General features: G+C 34.3%; 1 protein-coding gene across 8 annotated transcripts in view; it reads right to left on the bottom strand.

Annotated features, from left to right (window-relative positions):
- RYR3 (ryanodine receptor 3) overlaps window positions 1-16,877 on the bottom strand; it is a 243,915-nt gene that overhangs the window by 45,163 nt on the left and 181,875 nt on the right. For 4 of the 8 annotated variants that reach the window (XM_065064238.1, XM_065064242.1, XM_065064239.1 and 1 more), the window contains exons 64-69: window positions 15,858-15,939; window positions 11,211-11,341; window positions 10,326-10,646; window positions 8,833-9,073; window positions 7,237-7,324; window positions 7,037-7,129 (exon numbers count right to left, since the gene is read on the bottom strand). In XM_065064238.1, the coding sequence (XP_064920310.1) occupies window positions 7,037-7,129; window positions 7,237-7,324; window positions 8,833-9,073; window positions 10,326-10,646; window positions 11,211-11,341; window positions 15,858-15,939 (956 nt within the window). Of the gene's footprint in view, window positions 1-1,889; window positions 1,905-3,664; window positions 3,686-7,036; window positions 7,130-7,236; window positions 7,325-8,832; window positions 9,074-10,325; window positions 10,647-11,210; window positions 11,342-15,857; window positions 15,940-16,877 lie in introns of all 8 variants that reach the window. The other 4 variants (XM_065064236.1, XM_065064237.1, XM_065064240.1 and 1 more) reach the window with 2 other exon arrangements.

The following is a 16,877-nucleotide window of genomic DNA, read 5'->3' as shown; positions in this document are numbered from 1 at the left end:
TTCTACTCCATGGTAGATTTTGGCAAAGTCTGTCTATTAGATGAAAAGTCTCTGTGTCCATAGCTGATGTTGAGCATTTTGAAGGTCAGAGGGAATACACAATGGATGTGGCTTCCTTTCTTAAGGGACTAACAATTGCAAGAGAGTACTTTGCCTCAAAGCTTTGCTTTTGGAAGTGCCTTAGAAGTAGCAGTGATGTAATGGCTATAATAATGACGTTATTTGTACTCTACATTGAAAGCAGACACAAACAAATCCCACAATGTATCACTGCATTCCAGTGGCGTCACTATGCATCTTAAACAGGGAAGAACAAAATGTATAATAGATATATTAAAAAAAAAAAAAAAAAAAGGAGAGATAATGGTTTACTTTTCTTTATCTTCATGCTTGAGGACATTTTACACATCCAATTTTCTTTATTTTCATTTGAGATTAATAAACTAGGTATGAAAAAAATAGGAGAACCTTAAAACCTGAACATTTTTTTAACATGAAAAGAAGATCCATTCTGCCTTTGCCATCAAATTCTGCTGTCTGTGAATTCACAATTCCTGCTGATAAATGTGTAAGTAGAGTCACGGACAGAAACCTAAATGACCATAAAATTCTGTCTCTTTCAGTTCTAATATACACCTATAAGAGTAAACACAATACATGCATATCATATGTTAAAAAGCATTAAATTGAATATATTTTGCCTAAATACTTAACTGTACTAGAAAGACCTTAACAAGAAGAATGAAATAATCTGGTTGCCTGACAGCACATAATGATCTTATTGGTGTGAGGACTTATACACACAATTTGACATATCTTCAACAAACACATAAAGAATTACAGATTCTCCAGTAAATTCATTATAACTCAATACACAATCAAAAAGAATAAATAATTTAGCTGTACTAAAAAAATCAGCTAGAACTGGTTAAGATGATGGAATTAATATTTTTAGTATTTCCAGTGCTCCTTAAACTTTTGATTCTCCAAGATCATCATGAGAGCATTCATTAATTCCTACTCTATATACCTGGGGAAATTTGACAACAGCAAAGCGTGAAACCAGGTCTATTACTTTAAAACAACTGCTCCGGTTTAACTGATTAAAAACTTTTCACAGCATCATGCGTGCTTCTCAGCACACATGGTAAAGGGAAAGATGAAAGGGCTTTATGCTCCATTTTGCTATTCATTCTCCTTCACCAATGAAGAATACAGCATAGTTCAAAAAGTACTCATCTATCTTAGAAATTCATACTAAAAAGATAATATAAGTGATGCAGAGGAAGGGGAACTATGGTTCATTGAAGACAAAGAAAACTCTGAATACATTAAATACATGAAAGAAATCAGGATTATCCAAGTTTTGTCACACCTCAAATCTTTAGTAAAGGTCTTTTTAATTTTGGGAAAAGGTAGGATTTGAACTCTATATCTAATTTAAACTTACTGGTTCTAATGCAATCTACAATTTATTTACAGACAGGCCATAGGTTATAGCACAATTCTCCCATGCATTTTTGTTGAATATCATAAGCCAAATACATTTTTCTGATTACTCTACTTAGGCATTGCTCTTGCAATGTCTGTTGCAATATAATAACAAAAAAAATCAGAGTGCAGAAAGACAGCAGAGGCAGAATGCAGATCTAAAATAATTACAAAAGCTAACTTTACTATATCTTCACATTAAGCAACACGTGGGAGTGCCAAAGGGAATTTCAGGTGCTCTGGCCACATACTGCCACTTTAACTCGGGGAAAATTTATAGTAGGTAGAACCTGGGCCTTCACTTTGTGACGCCACTGCTATGGTCAATGAAAAGAATGCCTGGAGCCTGACCATCTCTAAATCTAAAACAAAGACACATCATGCACTTTGACCTGTACCTTTACTTGCATGGCCTGTATGAAAGAAAAATAAAGGGAAAAAACATGAGTAAAAGAGATGAAAAAATGATAATTTTACAAGTTAGTAATAAACTTACTCGACTTACTCAGGACAATAAAAATACTGTAAGTTTGTAGCTCAAATTATAGACTGTGAATGTATAATCAAATGAGATCTTAGTGAAATAATTCTTATTCAGCTTAATCCTTATTAAATGATAAAACTTCTGAATTTATCAGTTGCCATTCAGCACTACCATTTGTTGCTTCAGTACATAAGGAACTATATCTAGTAAGCAGCACATCAACATACTAACTATCGCATCTTTTCCCAATATTACTAAAAGGAGGAAGGTGTCTGGACCAGACATTTTCATCAAAATAGCTCTTTCTACCTCTTTTCCCCTACCATAATATGATTGAGAAATATATGTTTAGAAATGGAAATTGAACTACCACTGTGAAGATGCAGCTTTTCATTTATAGGTGTACTTTTTCCCATCGCATAGTTCTTTACTGTTTTGAAGACAGCCTGAGAGAAAATTTGACTTTATATATCTCTCACCAGTGCCCATTTTGAGAACACTACTAGTATACTCAACTGTAACTCTCATATACCAACAGTTTTTCTTTTTCCTGTTTCTTACATTAATACCATAAACACACTTAAATAAACATGTATTCTAGAGTCAACACCACATTGTGTCAGTCAGCCTTCAGAAGATAACAACAAAACCATGAAGTCATGGTAAAACAGCAAAAATATTTCAACTGTTACTCAAAAATAAAGACAAACAAGACTCCTATGGTAGGTCTAATATTAATGTTGTTTTCTTGCGATACTTGAATTAACCTCAAAATGTTGAAGCTAAGCTGTTATTAAAATATCTTTTTATATACTACTATATTTATATCACATACTGAAGAAAAGCAGCTATAAGTCGAGAAAGACAGAAAGAATAATCATCAAGTTAAGTCTTAGGCATTTTAGAACCTTCAATGCCTTACTCAAACAAATAGTAAATTTTAATTGACAATTTCAATTGCGTGAAATATGTAGATGCTGCACAGACATAGCTTGGCAGATATACACTGAAGTAAAGACAAGATGTTAATTATGTTTCATTTATTAGAGATGATCATAAAAGAAATCTACTCTTCATTTACCATAGCATATATAGAAAAAAGGTATTCTATGCAACTGAAATAGTCTCAGACATCTAAAAGTCTGGCAGAAAATACTAATAAGAAATCATCTAATTATTGTAAATTTGTAAATGTATTACATAATACAAGTGGGCACAAACCACAATGTTGTTTCATAATACAAACTTGGATTTTATGACTGCCTCAAAGTTCTATAATAGGTCTATCCAAATACTTTTTAAAATAGATACAAAAAAACGTCCTAATGAGGGCTAGTCAAATAAAACTTCAGTAGGACATGCAAGTGTTTAGCAACTGAGGTTATATATCCAACCATGCATTCATTTAGATTCCAAAACTGACACAGAAAAAATGCCCACATATGTACTACACATTTATTATGCACATACGAATGTATAGTCTTTTATACCAACTAACTGTACAACACCATAGGACATCATTGTATCTTAAAATGCTATTTTATCAACAAAGCTATGAAGGGTTCAAAAATAACAGATCAGTGCAGCTGAATGTGTTTAAATTCTCTATTTCAACACTTCTATAACAAATCTATTATTTCAATGTAAACTGTTACCAATCTCTCTCAGTCTAAAAGTTCTCTAACTTACCATTCCCCTCCGAGCAATCTGCTGCCATTTTTTTAGAAAAGAAAAATTAAGAGACTTGCTCAGCTGTTAATACATTTATTTGAGAAAATATTAACAAAAGTAATATTGTATATTTAAAATACAATGGGTACTTGATTTATTGATTGTAATGATGTATCATTTGTCACCATTGCTATTAGCTACTGATAAATGTGATCCTAATTTTTCATCCTCTGCATATTTTTTCTGCATATGGCATGTAAAGATATAGAACCTTCCATACATGATATATCATGCCTTACATGCTAGTACTATCACAGTCATTTGTATCTTAGGAAAAACGCTAAGTCTCAGTTGTAAGACAGGCAGGTGTGTTAAGCAGAGTCAGATCAGCATGGGGCCTTAGTCCTTTAAGAGACCCCAAACTTGAGCCAACTGTTAACAGCCAATGTCCATATTAATCTATACATTCCTATGCTTCATAAATACCAGATACGGTTGCTTCCACTAAAAATGATATCAATACCGAGGAACTGATGATAAAGAGGAAAGTGCTAATTATTCTGTTAGCATATTACTTCCTGAGCTGAATGCTAATATTAAAGCAAGAAATTATAAATATAATGTTCCCTAATGTAATGTCCTCTACTGATAATTCTCTGAGGATACAAATAACTATCAAACCTTGTAAGAAATCCTGGTACTCAATCACTTAGAGGATTTCCTGTTTATTCTAAAATATGCAGTCTTACAAAAGCATTCCAATCTAAATTTATGGTTTAAGGAATGTGCTGCTTTAGAGCACTCAAACTATATATTATGAAATGGTACCAGTTTCCTGCTTAGAAACCATATATAGAAAACCAATACAACACTTCTAAAAGATGCCTCATGGATTTGTATCATGGTATTCAAGTGTCCTGTTTTTGGCTGTGATAGAGTTAATTTTCTTCCTAGTGCCTGGTACAGTGCTGTATTTTGGATTTAGAGTGAGAATTATGTTGATAACACACTGGTGTTTTAGTTGTTGATGAGTAGTCAAAGACTTTCCAGCTTCTCTGACCATACCAGGTGCACAAGAAGCTGGGATGGGGCACAGTCAGGACAACTGACCTCAACTGACCAAAGGGATATTCCATACCATCTGACATCACTCTCAGTATATAAAGCTGGGGGAAGTAGAAGGAAGGCGGTGACATTTGGAGTGATGGCATTTGTCTTCCCAAGTAGCTCTTACGCCTGATTGAGCCTGGCTTTCCCAGAGATGGCTAAACACCTGCCTGCCCATAGGAAATGGTGAATGAATCCCTTGTTTGGCTTTGCTTGCATGACATAAAGACAGTTTATGTCTTTATCTCAACTCACGTGTTTTCTCACTTTTACTTTTCTGATTCTCTCCTCCATCCCACCAGGAGTAGAGTGAGCGAGCAGCTGTGTGGTGCTTAGTTGCTGGCTGGGTTTAAACCACAACATTTAATCATCATGAAACAAATGCCCCTCTATGTGATCAGCTGTTCTGCAATCATTCCTGCAGATACGGCACCATATTAATAAAATATTCTGTCATGAACAATACAATCTTTTATTTCTTCCTATAAAAAAATAACCATGCACAGTGGTCTTGAATGCTATGATTTGATATCAATATGCTTACAAGAAATTATATGCGTGTAAAAAAAAAAAGTAATCTTTCTGTACTGTATACCCGTACGAAGAAAAGCACATATGCATCTACATCCCTGTTATGTACACAAGTATTTATGCAAAATATATCTGTAAGTTTAAATACACATAAGAGGCATTTGAAAATGTAATCTCCAAAGAAAATTCTTTCAAATTTGGGTCATATAGATTCTTGACTTTCAAGTCTTCTGATTTTATCCAAATCAGAGTGGTGTGAGGGATACCTATATTTAGTAAAGATTTGTTTTGTAATTTCTGCCATGCCAGAATGACTAAAATATGATAGTGTTCATATCATATTATCCTACTATCAATACTGCAATGGGACACAATATATATTAAATATCAATCACCTGATTCTAATCTATCATGTTTTAAAAAATAAAAGTACATCTAATTCTTGGCCAATTCTAATGTAGAAATGTTTAAGTATACATATTAAATGTATGTGTAGTCACTGCCATATGATAAGAGTACAGAGCTACATGTTAGACTCTTAAGGTGCAACAGATCATCAAAGAGCTTGGTCTGTGCCCACTACTCATCTTGCTAATGAGGGTAATAGAAACATTTAAATTCTATCACACAATTTCAAGGAGCTGCATCTTGAAAACAAGAAAACACATGAAAAATTTCCTTTTCCCCAAATACGGAATTCTCTATATAGTATGAATTGCTGTTCAGTGCCAGTCATGAACTAATGAAAAAAAAAACGTCTATTTTTCTTGTTAACTTTCTAATACTAGGGTTTGGCCTAACTGAGCTTCAGAACTTAAAAAAATATAATAGAAAAGAAGCAAACAGGGTTTTTTTTAAGAGAATTAAGAAATATAATTGCATCTGTGATTCTGTGATTTTACCTCTCTATTGTCTGAAGTTAGACTTAGCGTAGCTAGGTTACAGACAGTCAAAATATAGTGAAATACAAAACAATAAACCTCACCACTTCTCTGGAACACTTTCAAAATAGGATTACTCCAAACCCATTGCAATTATGAATAAAACCAAGGGTTCTTTGCTACTTTACCAATGCTAATTTGGAATTAGACTCCATTGGCTTTAGCTGAGAAAGGCAATCATCCTCAGTTAATGTCAAAGCATCATTTACCTTGACAACATGCATTTTCTCTATTATACAGGTAACAAAGGTACTTTCCAGCCATCATGTTGGCATCTTGTCAGATTGAAAATGAGCAAAAAAGAAATTAATGTGGTCACTAATAAAAAAAAAAAAAAAAGAAAAACAGTGCATATGTGGCACGCTGTATGTATGAACAAAGGGGTATATGCAAAGACAGCATTCCTCCATAAAAGCTGACAGAACAATATTGATTGTTGATCACAAGAAAAAGATCAGGCAACCAATGTTTCTTCACTTGCTTTTACAAAATAGTCAAACTTTTTTTTTTTTTTTTCTGAGAGATCAACAACCCATATTCTCTTATAGTAATACATCTAACTTCTTCAAATCAAGATCTTTATTTTAATCTTGTGTCTTTGACTACTTAGCAGACATTTAATAATCTAATAACTCTAAGGTAAGGTACACAGCCTGTATTTTGCATAGTAGCTATGCAAAGAAAACAAAACTCTTTTTTGCTTCTTCTACCAGCACAGCAGTTGCAATCTGAAAAGATTTTCAGAGCCTTCCTAGAACATACTGAACACATGCTGAAGGTTTAACTTATCCACAATTTTTTATTAACTTACTTTAGACATCTTGCTCTTGGTGTCTCCTGTTAAAAATGCCAAATTATTGATTTCATTCTGAATCACAAAATTTTGTTCTTCTCTTTTGAAATTCTAAAGATGAAAAAGAAAAATCACCGGAAGTTTAATTCATCCACAGGTACTACATTTATATTTAAAGATGGAATGAGATGGAAGAAAACGTATACATCTTATCTTACATGTGATTTACACCACAGGATAAAAACTTCAGCTACCATTCGAAAGAGCTCATCAGAATCTGCATCTGGTTTCTTCAGCCAGTTTGCTCTAATAACAAAAAAAAAAAAAAGAAAATTAAAAATTAGACATTTAAAATAAGACAACTGAATAAAAACCCCTCTATTTAATACATCAGGTTATATTTTTACAGTTAATTTTAGAATTTAATGAGAATCACTTCAATTTACCATGACTACAGAGACCATTTTTCGTGGAAGTTTAGCTCCAACAAAACTCCTAATTCTTGGCTGCTTATTTCTGCCTGCTCCTCATCCCCACAGTGCCAACACATGTTTTTTTGCCTGTTCTGTGAACCATAACAGACCAGGCTGAAAAGCTAAACTCTTTCTCAGAGTATTCATCTATTTTTTTCTTCCATAATAAAACTTAGTTATCAAAACTTTGTGTTGATCCAAAAGAGAACCCAATAATGGGGAGAGGAGAAAGAGTACAGGGAAAGAAATAAGCAGGTAGAGCTGTAAGGGCTGTCTGCTTCAATTGGTTTATTTTCATAATCCAGGAACTAATACAACTATCAATCCAGGAACTAATTCACTCTGCATCTCTCTGCACAAGGATGCTCAGAAAACTTGGCCAAATGAACTAACATATGTAGCCGTCTTAAAGAGCTCTAAATTAAAATGTATTAATATGACCATACATAAAGTGGGTATCTGACAGCAGACATGGAAGGCAATATTAAGTTATAATTTACACTCACTAACCCAGTTAAAACTATTTTTTTTTAATTGGAAGTGTTTCCTTGCTAACAAGGTCTGACATTGTAAAGCTGTGAGTTCATATAGAAAAAGCAAATAATTCTCAGTGTAAATTGGTTAACAGCATAAATGATTATGCATTCAATGAACATGCTCCTAATTAGCCCAATATGTACAAACACCTTAGGAGTATAAGTGAACAATGATTGTGTAGAGAACAAAGTTGCTAAGGAAAAGATTAAGATACTGTAGATACTGAGACACTATAGATCAGATACTCTTCTGAAGAGCATCTTGGGATCATGTTCTGGGACAAAGGAAAGGGAAAGTGTAGACACAAAACCATCCTTCAGTAAACTGTTGAGGAGAAATACTTCTGGTCATTCCAAAGACAATACAATGTTGTCCAAATACTTTTATTTCCATTTTAAAAAACTGATATAAAAGATCAACATCTTTGTGGTATTATCTACAAACAGAATGACTCAATTGAGGCAAAACAGTTTTTCATCCCTTCATTAACAGTTAAAGGTTTTAACTGCTTTTTAATTTTTGAAAGGAATATTCATTTGTTATGTCATTGGGTTATGGTAGCATAAATAACGAGTCTGGTCAGGATATACATTCTCAATGATAACAGTGCAGTTACAACAGGACCAAATAAGCCAAATGCATGTGAGAAAAAAGTGTGAATTCAAGGTATATCATTCTATAAATTAAGAATCTTAAAATACTCAGGATTGGATTCTCAGTGTAACATGACATACATTGTGCTCTTTCTGATTATCTGATCATGTACTCCAGTATATTACCTAATAAATATGAGTTTTTATTTACCTGTTGTTGTCTACATAACGTATCAACATTGGATAGAAAGCATAAAGGTCCCTACAAAGAACAGCAAACTCATCGAGAATTAGTAGCTCAGCTTCTTGGGTGTCAGATTTGCTATCTGCTTTCAGTTGCTCCTCTTCCATTACGATCTTTACAGCCTTCTTCTTCAATTTCTCCAGTGTTGGAATAAAGTGAGTTTTGAGCAGATCAGGCCTGGCTTTGCTGATGATGGGTTGAGCATAAACTATACATAAATACATAGATAATACTGTGATTAATGCACAATTGATTTTTTTCTTAAATTGATATGAACTCTGCAGTTCTAGAAAACACAAAGGTCATAGTGCTTCACGTATTTCTGAAGCATCATAAAATGAATACAGCTTTATAACAACTGTGTGTAGTGAGAGATTAAAAACTAGTTACTGGGAATTCAGGTAATAAGCATTTCAGTCATATCAATTAAACTACCATCGTTTTGGCAAGTCACATGTCTCTAACTTAGAACCTAAAAAAAAGTAGGAGTTGAGACACAAAGTCCTCACAAAAATACTGCTCGTTTTGTTTTGTTGGGGTTTTTTTGTTTGCTTGTTTTTTTCCTTTGGGCAGGCTAATAAAATGCAGACCACCTGAGTAAAAAATCCTTGGAAGAGCCACAAAGTACATTATCTCCTTATGCAGGTAAGCAGCCTTTACAAAAGTACAAGTAGTGGTCTCAACAATTAAGCAGCAAACTTCTTACTAAATTTTAATGGAATCCTTATTATTAGCTGAAGATCTTCCACAATTTAAAATAATAGTGAAAACCTGGTACCAATGGGGCATTACAATTTAGCAGGAAATTATTACCTTTACATAGATCTTCTTGAACAACCTTGTTGCATATTACACTTATTGCTCATTATACTGTTACACTGTTTAAGATGAATGATAAAATTTGGATACAGTAAATTTCTTTAGCTAGTTAGCTAATAAATACTACAGGACATTTTGAGAGTTCTTTTTGTTCATTTAATACCTGGCACAGCTACTCAGACAAAGCAACTAATCCTGAACTTGGATTACTCCTGGGATTATTTCACCATATACATTTTCTTGCCCTTTGTCCTCAAATTTCATGAACAAAATTCACAGGACTTACACCCTTGACTGCAATACTCAGTTCTTAGGCGTCTTCAAAAATCAATGGAAGTCACAACCCAAATTAAATGCTAAGGCTCTTACACAGTGCATAGAGAAGGTAAGAATTTCAAAATCCACTCTTTTGTATAGAATGCTCTCTGCTTACAGTGATGCTCCAATGTATGCATAAAAATAATAAAGAAAAAAAATTTAAAATATATTTCTTTTGTTCTTTTTTATCTACTCTTTATCTTTCTTTCCTGCTGTTTTTAATAACAATTTATTATTACAATATCCCTGAGTAATATGGTGAAGCGTAGCAAAGTAATTAAATATGATTAGGTACAATTACTCTTTAAAGATATTTACAGTACCTGCGATTCTTTTCATCCAAGATGCTTCATCTATTCCCAGATTGTTGTTAATGATTTTCAGAATGTTTCCAAGAACGATGCTCAGATGCTCGGATGTTATCATTGTACAGCAAGGCCCAGCACTTTGAGGAACACTCTCAGACCCTCTTTCCCACCAGTAGGATAAATAGTTGCATAGCATGGGTAAGATAACCTCAATGACATGAGGCATTTCAGTATACCTTGCTCCAGACTCTGCTAAATCATTAATTTCCTTTATTAGTCCATCCAACTGAGGGATCTCTGGACACATCTCTTCTACCGTATCAGGCATACCTAAAACTGCAAGTAAGGGTAGAAAAGCAAATGATTAGTTAACAAAATAAAAGAGAACATCTACATTCATCTATGTTTAAACCCTAAATACAAAAAAACATTGTCATGCAGGTTTTTTGTTACCATCTTTGCCAGACAAAACTATAGCACAATTTTGGGGTATATACAAGTCTCTCTTCTCATAAAATAGGTCTTTCTGATGGTCTACATTTAACAGTGATTAAGACAATAGCTGCCATAAAGCTATGGCTTTATTATAAGGTGTCCTGCAATTAACTGTTGAGCAGCCTAGCCATGTAAAAGTGCAAAACCGAGAGCTTATATCAATATTAGTCGAACTCTGACCATTGTTTCCATAATCATTCACACCTTTCACAGCAATTTGAAAAAGATTAAATTCACCTCAGGTGAAAGGAAACAAACAGCTCAGAATTATGGGTGAGACTAAAATTAAACTGTATCTAGTTAATGAACATTTGGGTTTTTTATTATTAAAATTTCTTTGTATTACTATTAGTTGGAAAGGAGCAAACACTTTTGTTTTGTTTTAATGTAGGGAACAGTACTTACTCGCTCTTTCTCTTGCACTTTTTGTGTTGAAGACAGACAATGGGTTGTAATGGTTGAGAGAAGGTTCCAGGAACGCTACTGGAATGGCTGCTGCAAGAGATGCTAAGCACTCACCAAGTGCAGGACGCTGCCTGTATACAAGAGACAATAAAAGTTACCTGAGAGAAAAAGTCTTTCACTAGACTTTTAATGTCTAGCATGCATTAGAAAGCAGCATTAATATTTAATGCTGATTCACTTATCATTTCATTATATTAGGAACTATTTGACAATTTAGAAAAATTGTATTTGTCACATGAAAAATATTACTGGAAATTAAACTGGTATAAGGAACACAGTTCGGAAAAAAAGAAAAGAAAACAAACCAACAACCTCCCCCAAGTACTGTACAGGTAAACTACTCCACAGCACAACCGAGAGAATACAAATTGCAGAAAACATATCTAGAATAGGCACAAAGAAGAGATTAGTAATTGCAGATTCTTATTATACCATTGGTTTGCTTAAACAAGGAGCAAAAACATGTAATTCAACAGGAATTTGTTTTGGCAGTCATACCCTTTTTCAAGAGTTCACTTATTTTATATATACATACACATATTTATATGTTTTGCTTCCAACATTATACCATTTACTTATTCAAATGATGAGAAACACTACTGCTACTTATTGAAGACTGATTTCATGACTTCGTGGCATCCTGTGCCGTGTGCTCTGAAAGGGGCAATTCTGCATCCCCCTCCACAACCTTCCCGTGTTCTTATATTTGTTTGTTCTGTGCTAGCACTAAAACTCAGAATCTTGATAAGCTGGATGAAGGAACTGGTCCAGCTAAAAATAAACCTGAGTATAAACCCAAAACCAACCAAGCCAGACCAAGAGCAACAAAACATGCTCATCATCTGGTTGCATAAACACTATTTACCAGAAAAAAAAAGAAAGGGGTGGAAATGTGCAGATGGAGGTGCAAAGCATAAGACCAGACTCACATTGGCTTAAAACTAAAGCTAAGGTACTCTTTTGAAGTTCTGATGCACTGTTTATACAAGACACCTTACAGATTTTGTTACACTCGAAATACAAATTAGATAAAGACAGCACACACCCTTCATCCTTTGAAACTCCATTTTTCTTTTTTTTTTTAAGCCTACGTTTATATATGTGTACCAAATGGAACAAATCACTGCATTGTTCAACCTCCAAGAATAAAAACAAATTTTAAAGGTTCCTTCATGTCAGCAAAGCCTTCCTCATTGTGTCACCTACAGTCAAAGACTGTGACTCATTTACTACCTGAACTTCGAAAGCCTATGTCAATTTTTAACTCACAGCCATCCTGGCATGTGAAGAGAAAAGCAACTATATATCCATCAATTTTTTCAGTTGCAGGAGGAAAAAAAAAAAAAAAAAAGGAATTGGCACAAGCAATGACCTTACAGAACTGAAAAACATTATAAAAAAGATTTTTGTTCACTTGGCTGTTTCATGTAACACAATTCACATGTTACTCTATTTGAAGGGTAAATGCTCATTTGTTCTCTATACAGAATCACTACAGATCACTACAGTTTCCTGTTGTTTTACTGCCAACAAAGAAAAGGAAAATGCAGAAATCAATTACCACAAAATTATAAGAAACTATGTGCTCCCCCTATACAACTATTTCATTTTCCTTACATCCTGACCATCTATATGGTGTACATTTTGCAATAGAATAAATGATACACTAGTATCACAGATACCAACCACAGAACATTTCATTAAAAATAAATTTTTTGATGATGTTAGAATTCCTACTATATTTTAAAAGCACAGCAATGTTCTCTTCCAAATTAAACTGTATTGAAAGATGCAGTGTTATATATACAAGAGATTTCAAAAATTTTCCTAAAAAGGAAAGTTTATTATATCTTTGCCTTCTGTTTGATGATGAAAGAAAAACCTGATGTATGTATATATATGTACACAAACACATATTACAAACTAATTTGAAAAGACTAACCTCAAATGCACTGAGGCTATTTAATCACATGCATTACAATGTCATAATGCACGCCCATCTTTTTATATGAAAGGAAAATACCAAAAAACTGAACAATTATACAACAAGGCTAAGAGAATTACTCTTCAGTACACAGATATTTTCTTTTATATGGAAGTCGTAAATATGAGAAACCAGGGGAAAACCTGTAATTTTGCAGGACAGAAATTAGAAAACATAAAAATTATTTCAGAGCATATAATGACCGACATAAAGAGGAAATAATGTAAAATAAATCTCTAGGGGAACTACGTGATTCAATAGAATTAATGAAGTAAAAGATACTCAAAGAAAAGCCAAATTAACCCTTTAGACAAAATATGTAAAGATGACAACTGACTGGAAACATTCACTCCAAAGAATGAGGAAGAACTGTCAGAGGCTGATGTGCAAGCCTTTGAAGACATGGAAAACACTTGAAACCTAACCAAATCAATCTAGACTTCAAAAAAACAAAGCAAGAAAAAAGACCAACTGACGGTATTCAGGAAGAAGTATTTCCTATATTACCATTGTTGTAACAGACTTTCTTGCATCTTTGGCAGCCTTCATTTTGAGTAGCCTCAAATCCCTCAAATAGAAGTCTTAAACTGAACAGTCTTAATATATATGTATGACTGAATACAGCAGTTAATTGTGTCATATTGAACTACATACATTTAAAAAGTGCTATAATTCCTTAACTTATTAGAAGTCTGTATTTCTCATTATTCCTTTGGAAATGTGTTTCTATAAACCAACCAGGAAAGACCAAAACACCATAAAGGGACATACAACTTTTGGGTACTGGGTGTGAAAAGGAAGCTTTCAATCCCCAATTTGGGATCTAAATTTCTGATGCAGTGGATGAAAATAAATGGGTACCCGGGTATAAAATTCATTGTCAGTATGCCTATAGAATAACACTACACTTGTCAGTAGAGCATTAGGGCTCAATGTAGTCAAGGACTACTGCATTTTGTACCCCGTCCTCAACATTTATGAACCACAGAGACACTTAGACAAAAAAAGTCCACAGAGAAATCAGAAACATCTCCAACATCCTAAATAAGCTAAATACTCTTTGTACAAAAGTTAAAACCCTTGACAATGAAAGATTGTCACAAGGCAGGAACAACAATCCAATTTTGTATTAGTCCTAAGCCCCAGCAGTCAGGAGTCCTGTAGAATCAGCTGAACTATTTCAGCCATGAAAAGCGATCATCACCTATTAAAAGTGAACTACGACTCATCCTGCAATGGAAGGTAAAACTTCTTAATGTCCCTGCCAAAATTCACCAGGAGAAAAGCTGCACTTGAATCCTAAATCTGAGCATTGTTTAACTTAAAAAACTGCTCAAGTCAGCTCAATCATTCACTTCTATGTTTTGCTGAAATATTGAGCAGCGTGTTTGAAATCCTACCTCCCACCTAGACACTGATGTCTGCCTACAGCCTTAATTTAAGAGCCTGAGTGAGTCTAGTGAAAACCAAACTAAATGAAATCCACAGCTGGAAACCCCTCACACAGCCTTAGGAGAATAACTAATTTCTTTGGATATATCTGATCTGATCACTCTTCCCTTCTAAGAAGACAGTTGCAGTAGGAAAAGGTGATGCTGCTAATATCAATGTTTAACGTAACTGTCCGGTGCTTATAGCTCTTGCCAATCAAGTGGAAGCCTGGATAGTGAACTCTTATCATTGAAAGGCAATTCAAACACAATCACCTTTTATTTCCCATGAGATGACCCTGAGTGCTAGTGGGAGTAGAGGAAAGGAACTTCCCGTTTTGTATATCAGATCTGTTTCAAAGAGTATTTTAAGATTTTCAAGCCCAGAAATAGGAGCAGTATAGCTTTGTAATTTAGTGATGGGCATATAAATGATGGAATGTGGATGTTATGCGGGAAGGATCTTGTGCACCCATGTACATGCATGCAGAGTGGGAGGAAAGACAGCCCGTCCATCAGATCGCTCTTGCATTTGGCATGAAAGAATTACTGAAGAAGCAGATATGGATTTGAGCTGCTTTCAGTGGAAGAGGATCTAAAATCTAGAGCTTGGAACATATTGAAACCAGGTAGTTAAAGGAATTATAGAACATATTATTTTTAAAATGCAAGTAACTGGTAAAGTGATTTCTTTTGTACAGTTAAAGGCTGTCAAAATGCTCTACATATGCTCAGGACTATTTTTAGAACTTTGTATAGCCTTAGGTGTGAGACAAACACAGCCTACTTAATACTCAGCCTACTTATCACAGTAGTGTGTCTGTTAACATGCAGTAGGCAAACTTTGGGAACCTTAATGGCAACTCACGGAAAAATTTAGCTTTTCCTATGGGAAAAAGAAACTAAGAAACTCTCTGCCAATACACTGCCAGGATGAATTGCTTGGTTTTGCTTAGTGTTGGTGTTGTGGAGCTGTTTTTTTGGTTTTGTGTGTGTGTGTTTGTGTGTGTGTATTTGAACTCTTAAAATATTCGTAACTACATTCCAGCTAAAGTATATTTTAAACATGCTCACACTGTTTCAGATTCACCTGTCCTTAAAACTGTTTTATTACCTAAACAGCACACTCCTAAAGGAGATAAAATTTTACATGCTGAATTTTTCACTCAATACCTTTCAACATAGATGTTCTTCCCAGTCCCAAGGGAATACAGGCTACAAAGAATTCTGTAACATGAAACTTGTACATCACCCACTAGAGGAAAATAAGAAGCAGATTGTCAGTATTTGTTCAACTAAAGACTACTTTCCAAATATTGAATATGTTTTATGCGATCTGATAAACGGTTCCTAAAACTTTTAGCATATGTATCACTGAACACTCTAGGCTGACAATACTCCACACATGCATTATTTATCATCATTTTTTCTGATACCTGATCTGTCATCTACATTAGTTCCAAAACCTAACAGATCATCAGACATTTCAAGAGGCCAACATATACTCACTAACAAAATATTGCAGGTTATCACACTTGCAGAGTACAATTTTAAGCCAAACCACATCAGTCTGTGTGTCTAAGCTCTAGGCACATGATCTAAAGGCTTCTTACGACTTTAAAGAAAGTCTTTTAATGGCTATGAATCTTTTAATTATCTTCTGTTTTGGAACCGTGATCACGCAAATGCATACAAAAATTTGGAAGAGCATATTGCTGAATCTCAAAGTGGAGTTTTGGTAATTTTAAACTAAATTATTCTAAAAATAATTAAAATTCAAATTAAAAGAACTAAAATGGTGTCCTGGTTTGGTTAAAACAAGGCCAGTTTCTCTTTTAGTGAATTTTCCTTTCAGCTAAGTCCTCCAAATAACTGCACTTTTCTGAAATGGCTACATGTTTTTGCACACAGGAGCGGATAACATAGCAATGGAATGCAAAATACTGATACAAATGCAAGTCCCATAAGTGAGAGAGGCATATTTGCAAGGAGGGGGAAACGGAACAGGTGTCTAAAATTGACCAACTGAGTATTCCATCCCATCCATGTCATACACCCTATAAAAGTGGGAGGTCACGAGGGTCTCGCTCCCTTTGACTATGGCCAGCAACTGAAGAGGACCCTGCCTGCCATCCCTGCAATCCAAGGCTTGATTCCAGTGAATCCTGAATACAGTCCCAGTTTGCTGTGGAA

The sequence above is a fragment of the Columba livia genome, chromosome 5 (assembly GCF_036013475.1).
Source record: "Columba livia isolate bColLiv1 breed racing homer chromosome 5, bColLiv1.pat.W.v2, whole genome shotgun sequence".
Lineage (NCBI taxonomy): Eukaryota > Metazoa > Chordata > Aves > Columbiformes > Columbidae > Columba > Columba livia.
Note: the sequence above shows the minus strand (reverse complement) of the source record. Positions and strands in the feature narration are given on the sequence as shown.